Source organism: Adelges cooleyi, unplaced genomic scaffold (genome assembly GCF_023614345.1).
Source record: "Adelges cooleyi isolate 19-005CV unplaced genomic scaffold, UGA_ACOO_1.1 ACOO_flye_CR_arks_rails_tigmint_CR_PRNA_23, whole genome shotgun sequence".
NCBI classification, from domain to species: domain Eukaryota; kingdom Metazoa; phylum Arthropoda; class Insecta; order Hemiptera; family Adelgidae; genus Adelges; species Adelges cooleyi.
In genome coordinates, this window is record NW_026095893.1 from 9,101,807 (window position 1) to 9,112,163 (window position 10,357).

A 10,357-nucleotide genomic window follows, 5' to 3' on the forward strand; every position below is an offset into this window, starting at 1 on the left:
TTTTCTTGTGGCCAAACTCTGATTTCTCTTACTACTAGAGCAAGGGCAATTTGATTTAAGAGTCATTTTCTTTATTCAATTTTTGTTTTAAAAAATTTGTTTATACTTATTTAAAAGAAATGATTTATGTTTAATAAATAACCAAACAGTTTAATACGAATCACATAGGTACCTATTTAATTAAATTCAGCCAGTGTATAGATTTACTGTGTTCACTAATATACAAAATCAAAAAACATAACTATTTATAATAATAATGTACACATACATATATAATTATTTTGTAAATTACAGTTTTTAACGTTGTACGATTTAAAAAAATTCCTATATGTTAGCAATGCTTAAAATGATTATTTAATTCAGAACAAATTGATTTCCTATTATTCTCTTTAATTAGAGTAGGTATAATGTGATTTTTGCCTTAACTTTCTCTGGATCCCAAACTCTGTCTACTTCTAGCTTAATTCAAAAAGCTTTATGATCAATAATGGTCTACGTTTCATGTGTTTTCTGTACGCTAAACCAATGAAACTTCAATATGTCAGAATGACTTTTTTTGTTTAACTTTATGAAAATGTAGTCTGAGATAATATTATTAATAATAACACAGGATTACAGTACAATGTCACAATGTTAAGATAAGATGATGACATCAAATTGAGGTTTTTTCTAACAAATATCATAAGAAACCAATTCACGTATTGGCAAAACAAGTAGCTGGAAAAAACAGGCCTAAACCACTGCTAAAATTATCATTAATCAATCAGAAATGCAATGAAAGACATTTATATACAATAATTTATGTATCAATAATTCAAGTATGATTTATGAGATAAATTATCAATGATCGTTTTAAGTTACTTAAATTGCAGGTAGTTTAATTTGTACAATTAAAAACACATTAAACTAGTGACTTTTCAATAACATTTGTAATGTTTTCTTTTAAAATGTTTGTTTAAATCTCCATTAGATGCAAAAGCCCAATCACAAATACTACACTTGTAAGGTTTTTCACCAGTGTGTTTTCTTTTGTGCTCAATGAGAACGTGTGATTGATTGAAAGCAAGTCCACATTCACTACAAGTGTATGGCCTTTCTCCTGTATGAACTCGTTTGTGTACAGACAAACTTGACTTGAGAGTAAATGCACTGTCACAAAGATCACATTCAAAAGGACGTTCTCCTGTATGTATTCTAATATGTCTATTTAAGTCTGAAGTTTGAAAAAATTTCTTTGAGCAATAACTGCATTTGACAATATATTCGTCGTTGTGTGATCTGCAATGTATTGTTAAGCCACTAATGTATTTGTAGGTTTTTTCACATAAATTGCATTTGTATGCTCTTTCACTAGAGTGAACAATTTTATGTTTTGCTAAGTCAGCCTTTTTTTTAAAAGACTTGCAGCATATATCACATTTGTGCAAATCATCAATGTGTGTTTGCATATGTCGGTAAATGTATGTATTTAAGAACCATTGTTGACATATACTGCATGTCACATATTTTTTATTAGTATCTTGAACTGATGAATTGTCAGAAGTATTGTTGAAGTAAGTTGTACATTCTTTATTTGAAACAGATGTCTAAAACAAATAAAAATAATATAAATGTGATAAGAGAATAAGCTAGATAAGTTAGAACTTAGTAAAGTTTAATAATTAAATTTATAATAAGTAATGATTTAATATTAGTTCATGGCAGGTGTGGGCCGTATAGACAGTGCTATTAACTATTCCAAACAAAGGTCCCAGAAGTTTTACATTAGGGACCAGAGTAGTTCACTTCCTCTTTAGTTAACATTCAAAATCTTACCTAGTCACAGATTAAAAACACGAGTACCTAATCGCGGAGATAAACTTAGTTACCGACTGGTTATTTTTACTTTGAAGTAGTGGTGTTCAATTTTATGCTGCGACAAAGTGTTTCAATTTTGTTCGTTAATAAGTTAATATTTCTCAAATTTTACTAGGTAGGGTGCTAAAAAGCAGAAAGGAACTCGAAAACGCTTCACAATAATAATATTAACTAAAATACATATATAAATAAAAATAAATAAATCAATAATATTGAATATTAATGAGTACATTATTTTAAATACTTGTATTTTTGAACCTTAAGTCTTATTGACTCATTCGCTTAATAAACTCAAAGGCTCTAGTCCCAAAGTGAGTCTAATAAGCAACGTCTACTGTATTCTACTAAATAGTATAACATTAAATTGGTTTTCAAAATATGTATAGGTATATAATTTTAAAAAAATTATTCAATAATAATTATAATAATTTCCCTTTATCTAAGTTTACATTTTAGGTCATCTTTTTTAAACTGTACTCAAAAGTAAGAACAAATTCGAAACCAGTTACTCTTGTTGTATAATAATTTTTTGGAACTGTTTAAATCTTATAACATTAGATTAATTTTTTTCGGATAATAAGTAGACACTTCTAATTATAAATAATTACTCAGTATTACTTTTAAATGTTAGTTTCTAGGTGCATCTTTTAATCGTTATGGTAGGAAACGCTTAATATAGTAGAATATTTGTTGAAATGTTCTTAAGTCAAATTTTAAGTTAAATAATACTAAATAAATATTTACATTGTTATTATTGTTTTTCTTTTGCTTTTTTGATTGTTCAGCTAATTTTTTCACCCTAAGAAACAAGTACAACATAATTAATACTTGAGAAGTTATGCATTATATACTATTTACAATAAGTTAATTTGTTGTCTCTTTTGCATTATTTAAAGTTTAAAATATATGACAAACTAGTGATTTCTTAAATTTTTGGTCAACAATTTTTTTTTTTGGGGAGGGGGGAATGTAAAACTCACTAATAATTTAATTACTTAATATTAAGGAAACTTAGGTACAAATAATAGAAAAGTTATTTAACTTTTTACTTAAAAATAATTGAATATCTAAAAAATAAATTAAGTTATTCAAAGTTTCTTATTTCTTAGGAATCAATATCAAATAATTGTAAACAAACACTATAATAGAATAAAAACACTTTCTCCTTTTTAGGGGAAATTGTTTTGGAAGTCTGAAATAAGCCAATCGCTTGTATAAGCAACTTTTAAACACAAAAGAAAGTGTACAAAAAAGAGCAAACATTGCTAATAAAAATATTAAATGTGTAAGCTTGAATACGTACAACTGAGATAACATATAATATATAGACTGTATAAACAATATTTATAAATTTAATTTATTTTTTTCATAACTGTTTTATATAATTAATTGTTTTTCATTTACGTTTTTATCAATTTTATACTATTAGCTGTCTTAAATTATCACACTTTGCTAGCATATTTATTGTTTCCATAACTTGATCACCTAAACTTGATACCTAATTAAAATATAAAAGTATTCATAATGGTATGTTGATAAAGTAAAATATTTATAGTTAAATACTCACATGTAATAAGTTGACTCACCAAAACCTGAAAACAATTTTTTTATTACTTATTAATCTTTATATTATAAATGGGAGAAACAACATTATGTTATTAAAAAAACACGACATAACAAAGTTTTTATTTTGCTTTTTAAGATCTTTATATTAGCAAGATGTCTAACACATAAAACTATTATTAACACAAGGACCCACATTGTATCCAACATCTTCAGCTTAACAGGCCTTTAAGGCCCAACGCTGCTATCATAAGATGATGGTTTCAAGACAGATTCACTATCCGGGACGGGTTGTTAGTCTGTCGCCGGAGAGGGGGATGGCGGCTCCTATTCACTGGACGATTGCTCACCCGGCAAGCGGAGCGCCTGTGACCGAGTGTCAAACCAGCAACACTGCCACCTTTCTTACTCGGACACTCTTCCTCCTACTCACATTGTATTGAATTCAATTAATTTAACAACAGAAAAAACATTCATTTTATAATACTATTAAATATAAAAAGTAAATTATTTTCATAAAATTATGGTATAACAATTTTAAAAAAATAATTCGATACCCATTACTTTCAGTCTTACCATTTTTATTCAATGTATTTCTTTTCTTTTTTGGTGGTAAGTCAATTTTTGTTTTATATTGGGTTTGTAATGTATTTTCTTTAAATTTCAAATCCATATTTTTTTCTTTCTTTTTTTTTAATTTTGACACTGTACTTTCATTCCTTGACATAACATTTAAAAGATGATTGACTTCATTGTCCATTTCATTGCTTTTTTTCTTTTTTGCTTTAGTAATACATGTGTCGATTTCTGTATCACTTATTTCTAACTCTTTAAGTTTTCTTTTTCTTATTTTTTCTATTAATGCTGAAGTACAAAGATTCGTTTTTGAAGAAGTCTGACTATGACTATCATAATTGATTTTCTGCTTCTTTGTGCTACTTTTAAAAACATCAGGTTGGGAAGACATTTTGTACATAGAGTATTTTTTCCTTTATTGTAGGAATAATATTCTATATTAATGATTATTTTCTATGCTATGGCAAACAGCAAAAATATAACATTCTTAAAGTTTTATATAACAAATAAATAGCGGTATCCTTGTACCACTAAAAATATTCAATAAACTTGCAGCAATCTAAAATGGAGTTTTCATTGCCTGCTCAAAAAAATCTTTCTAGCACTATTAGATCTTATTTAACTGAGTAAATACTGAAAAAAAAATCATACATAAATATTATAATAACATATTTTAAAAAGTTTATATTTACATTAGTAAAGAACACGTACGAGTACTCGATAGATGGTAACAGTCGCATAATAAATAACAGCATAATATTTTCTACAATATTCAAGCATTTTTAACTTAACTAGTAACTTTATATTTTTAACGTTATTTTTTTTATATAATTATAAATATTATTTTTTTTGTATGTTTTATTAATAATTTATACCTATTATATTATTAATATTATAAATTAATAATTATAATAATATTTAAATTGTTCAATACTAAAAAATAATAATTACAATCAAAAATCATAATCGTTATCACTTACCGTTTTTCAAACGTGATATAAAAAATGTTGTTAAGAGGAAAGAATTATGAATGCAAAAACAGTGCATAAAAAAATGTTTATTGTAAAAACTTTAATATTTATAATTTTTAAATTCGTCAAATATGTCTATAAGTTAGTTCTATAAATTTTAATTTCAAACAAACTTCAACCATAAACAATATTATAAATGGACTTTAAATAATGCCGAAAACTATGGCTAAATAATTTATAATGTATGTTGGATACACTGTATTTGTGATAAGCAAACTGTGTTTCTGCGTTTAGACTTCAGTAAACTCAAAACAGTGATTTTTAACTCTAAAGCGTTTCCTTATCTTACGTTTTTAATTTTTGCTGTTTGTAGTGTTTAAACTCTACTTTTAAGTACTGAAGTTTTCGTTAATATTTATTCAATTTTGCCAAAAAACTATCACTAAGTGACATCAAAAACACTGTCAAGTTATTGCATACAAGTAAACTCAGGTACGAAAATCTGTGTTATATTTTTCATACAGATATACTAAAATATTTAAATATTTACATAGGACTTGTAATGTGTTAAATACATTTATCTCTGCTATTGTGCAAATAAAGTGAAAACTTACAGGTCATAAAGCTATTGTAATAAAAGGTACACGGTGCAATACAGTGATCAGCTGCAGTTAGCCGCTCTGACACAGCATTGCAAATTAGAATATAGAAATTTTTTAGTTAGATCTATATCAGTAAATATTTTTATTTTATGTTTTTCCATTTAAATTCATCAATATTGCCTATAAAAATATTTTTAACAATCATATAAAACAGTATTATCAAGTTTGTTGTTTTTTTAGGAATGCCGAAATATTATTGTGATTATTGTGATACATACCTTACGCATGACTCTCCATCTGTGCGTAAAACTCATTGTCAAGGACGTAAACATAAAGATAATGTAAAGTTTTACTATCAAAAATGGATGGAAGAACAGGCACAGAATTTAATTGACGCTACAACTGCTGCTTACAAAGCTGGCAAAATTGGCATGAAGGGAGTATGCATTCCACCGCCAAACATGGGTCCTGCAGGACCACAAATGTCTATGCCACCAGGATCTATGATGCCTCCTGGTCAAATGCCTATGGGTGCACCTCCAATGATGCCCATGGCACAGATGATGAGGCCTCCAATGGGTCAAATGCCAATGGGAGCTCCTCCAATGATGCCCCCCATTCCAACTACAATGAGGCCACCGCCAATGATGGTTAATGCTCCGCCTGGCAATCAAACTCAACAATAAAAAGTTTTATACTTTAAATTGATTATCCAGGTAGAACTCCCTATGGTCTACTGTACCTACCTTAATTGTAACAAAATGTAACCAAATCTAATAAGACAATTTTACAACAGTAATATAATTAATTAATATCTGTATAAACCTAATATCTATTTTACTTAAGATAAAGTTAATAACAATTATTTGTCTAAATTGACATGCCTTCTTCAACTAATTTTATAATTCATTTTAGTAAAAATATTTTCTAAATATGTATATATTACAATTTTTATTATTACAAAAATGATGTTCCGTTCATTCTATATTCTGTTATTTTTTATTAGTTGAATCCTTTACGTAATGGTCCTTTACGTCTTATTGGTTTAAAGTGCTAGCTATGGTGATTATCACTCATATAAATTATCAATTATAATATAAAAATATTATAAATGTACGCAAGACCCGAAGTTTTTAAAATATTAAACAGAAACTATTGTTAAACCATTACCCTCTCGGGTTTGCATTGAATAAAAAATAACTTAAATGCAATTATTTATAACATCTTAAATAAAATGTTCACAGAAATTTATTTAAATAAAATTTTAGTTTTCTGGAAATGATAAAATATGTTTTTAAAATTTAAAAATTTTTGTTTATTACCAAAATAAACTTTTATAATGCTAACTAGATATTTTCTGTACAAGAAAGTTTCTGGCCTGTATTATTAGGTATTAATGGGGATCATAATTTTTAGTGGTATAACAATTAAATGGAGTATAATTAAACTATCCTAATTTAATTATTTCCAATTAAGCGGTTTCCATTTATTTTTAATTTAAGAAGCTGTTCTAATAAATGATCTGTCTCTCGCTTACGAAGCATAGAACAGCCTTTCAATAGTAGTTTGGCTATGATGGCTGTAAAACAATAATTGGTTCACTTTATTAATGGTAATAACATTCAATATGTCATAAAAACGTTTTTGATAAAAAAAAATTGTTTTTTAAATAAAAAAAATGACAAAATTGCATAACGCCTAAAAATTATTGTTCTACAACCTTAAAAGTCTTGAGATCCAGAAGCATGTTTTTGTTAAACTTTAAATTCATCAGGCTTATTTTAACTAAATTTATTCATATGATCTTGCTTATTTGCAGATGTGACTCGTGAGGTGATATTATTGAAGGTGAATGTTTAACAACATCATTCTACCAAGTTAAAATAAAACGGAATTTTATATGTTACTTTATATAACAATAATATTTTCTGGTAGACTTAATAATTTTAAGGATACTTTTGTTTTTTACCATATGATATCAATGTCAAAAATTAATATTATTCTGTATGCATTTATTTATTCATGTGTACCATTTTTCAATTCTCTCGTATAACTATATTCAGTATTGTATCAAATAGCTTTAGAATGACCTATGATGATTGTTGAAAAAAACATTCTAAAAATGTTTAAACTGCCTTGATTTTATAGTAATAATTTATAACAATTAAAATTGCCCAAACATTAAGATGCTGTATGCATATCGCTTTTTGTTCATGTACAAACCATACAAATTGTACGTATGACATTTCTTTATTTGATAAACTGCTATTATATGATTTTTCTCAAAATAAAATATTTTATTTTAAAGTATTTATTTATATACTAAATTGTTTAGTGTTAATATTATGGTCACAAAACGGTATAGTTTACTTTAATTAAACTTAGTTTTATCACTTTAACCCCTTCATGCATGACTTTTTATTTTTTTCCCAAAAAAATTGTACTGATTCTAAAATATATCAGGATTATGGGAAATATTTTAAAAAAATTATTTGAGTACAACTTCCCCTTAATTCTCCTCAAAGTTTAATTCGTGCCTAATATGCCACAACGCGCACCAAATGTATGTTTGTGCCACTTATGGCCATCATGCATTAAGAAACACAATTTTTGTTTGTGCCATATCTGGAACAATATGCACTCAAAACACTATTACTCACATTTATTTGTGATATATATTTTATAAGAAAATTAAAAAAAAAGATTTGTATAATTATCATTTTTTTTCTTAATAATGTAAGTAACAAATTATAATAACTTTTTATGCATGTTGTCCCATATTGGGCACACAATAAGTTTTTGTTGTATTTCAAAAACTATTATACTTAAAAAACTGTTCTTACTTTTAAAATATTTTCCACAAAATTCCCTACAAGAAAGTAATTTTTTTTTTTTAATTTGGTAGTTCAGTTTTTTGTTATGATTGCATGAAAGAAATAGTTTTTACCCGACGCGGTGATAATATTTTCAGTTGTTTATTGTTCATCTATAATTCACAATTTTAGCGCTAGATGAAGGTACTTTACATCAAAATGGGTCAGTTTTTTGTGCCGAATTCGGCCATCTATGCAGTTATGTCATAAATTCATTTCCAAAGCAACAAATAACAAAAAACTAATTTGTGCCATATACGGCACAACATGCACGAAGGGGTTAAGTCACTTTTAAAAATCTGTCACTTTTAGTTATTAATTTGACAATTAGACATTTATAATTTTTAATTTGTAACAAACATTTTTTTTTTTTTTTTAATATATTAAGCATAATTGCTGATCAATAATAGGAATAAGATATACTGTCTTTATAATATATTATATAGGCCCAATTAAGGTGACCTTTAGGTAAGCCCTAAAGCTTACTTAAGCAGTCCTCGCCAAAAACAGCAACCCTCCACGCAATCAATTAATACAGATTAAAACTGCACAGGTGATGTTATTTTTATTATAGTACATTTTGAGCTAGGATTAGAATTTTTATATTATAAAATAAAGAAATTTAAATCAAGTAAAGAAATTTAGTAAATCCCTGTGCAATAAATAAGTATTGTTATTTATTAATGTAATTGTTATAAAAAGTTCTAAAAAGAAACTTTTTTTTATGTTTAAAATAATTGTAGAATGTCACTTTATGGTCACATTTTTAAAGAGCTCTAAGCACTTCCAACCATATTTTTTTAAATTAAGGCAGATTATATTATTAAATCATTAGAATAATTTTTTTTTTAGTAGAAGATAATAAAAAAAAAATTGTACACTTTTCCGAAAATATAAATAATATTATGTACCATAATAATTTTAATAATATATTTTTCTTTCTTTAAAGTTAAAATAACTAATGCACACTACAAGTATTTAAAGTTTAAATAGGCTTCTTATTTTTCTTATTAAAATATTTTTCATAAATAAAAGACAATGTTTACTAGTGAAGGGATTATTTTGAGTTGACTAATAATAATAGTAATTTAGTTGAATAATTTAAACTTTTATAAGGGATGCAACATTTTACTCTATATCTGTACAAATATTGATCATACTGGTATGGTTATGTGTTTTATAAATGGTTAAATTTGTTTCCCATACCTATAATAAACAAAAAACAATTTTGAATAATCCTTTTAGTAGATAGTAAAAACTGTTTTTTTAGATGAATAGAAAAATATAAATTTTTGCTTGATCACTTTCGACATCTCTATAATTTATATACAGTCTACATAGTACATATTATATTATGTATGTATGTAAAATACTACACTATTATACTAACAATACTACAATTACTTATTTGTATAAAGAAATTGAACTTCAAAAATTGTAATTATTTTTTAACTCCAGATTTGAATTTTGATCAAAATTAATCCGAATATTTACTTAGATATTTGTATACAAAGAACAAATAAAATATAATAATATATGCTTACGTAATATAAAAATAATATCGATAGCTAATATGAATTTTAATAAGAATTTCGTACCTCTGGAATAAGTCCACCACAACAAAAAATTTTTAGTTTTGAGAAAAGCGATTTGAAGTTTTAAACAAAGATATTAACAGAAACTTAACATCTATTTGCAGGTATATCATTATTCGCTAGTGAGATAATATATTTATGTTCTATCTATCATTAACAAAACCAAGTATAAAAGTTTTGACATTAGGGTTGGTGTTTTATTTTTTTATAATGTAGATACAATAATAAATATATTTTATACATTGAGACTAGACGCACGATAAATATAATAGTTTATTCGTATATTAAAAATGCTGCGTTTAGCTTTATACTACAATAAT

At 25.9% G+C, this 10,357-nt stretch overlaps 2 protein-coding genes across 4 annotated transcripts; one reads left to right on the forward strand and one right to left on the reverse strand.

The window, feature by feature from the left end:
- Positions 1–273: 273 nt before the first annotated feature.
- LOC126835502 (zinc finger protein 90-like) lies at positions 274–4,850 on the reverse strand. Of its 2 annotated transcripts, none has more exons than XM_050568141.1 (5): positions 4,708–4,850; positions 3,997–4,629; positions 3,425–3,449; positions 2,602–2,656; positions 274–1,586 (listed from the first exon to the last, which is right to left on the reverse strand). In XM_050568141.1, exons 2-5 carry the CDS (start codon positions 4,394–4,396, stop codon positions 918–920), a joined length of 1,149 nt encoding a protein of 382 aa, XP_050424098.1. In that variant the 5' UTR covers positions 4,397–4,629; positions 4,708–4,850; the 3' UTR covers positions 274–917. The 2 variants fall into 2 exon arrangements, with proteins under 2 accessions (XP_050424098.1, XP_050424099.1); XM_050568142.1 differs by having other exon boundaries at positions 4,689–4,850.
- A 423-nt stretch (positions 4,851–5,273) lies between these two features.
- Positions 5,274–7,879, forward strand: LOC126835491 (U1 small nuclear ribonucleoprotein C-like). Of its 2 annotated transcripts, XM_050568126.1 has the most exons (3): positions 5,274–5,459; positions 5,810–6,285; positions 7,389–7,879. In XM_050568126.1, the coding sequence occupies exon 2, from the start codon at positions 5,812–5,814 to the stop codon at positions 6,253–6,255; it is 444 nt and encodes a 147-aa protein (XP_050424083.1). In that variant the 5' UTR covers positions 5,274–5,459; positions 5,810–5,811; the 3' UTR covers positions 6,256–6,285; positions 7,389–7,879. The 2 variants fall into 2 exon arrangements, with proteins under 2 accessions (XP_050424083.1, XP_050424082.1); XM_050568125.1 differs by lacking the exon at positions 7,389–7,879 and having other exon boundaries at positions 5,810–6,549.
- The last annotated feature ends 2,478 nt before the right edge of the window (positions 7,880–10,357 follow it).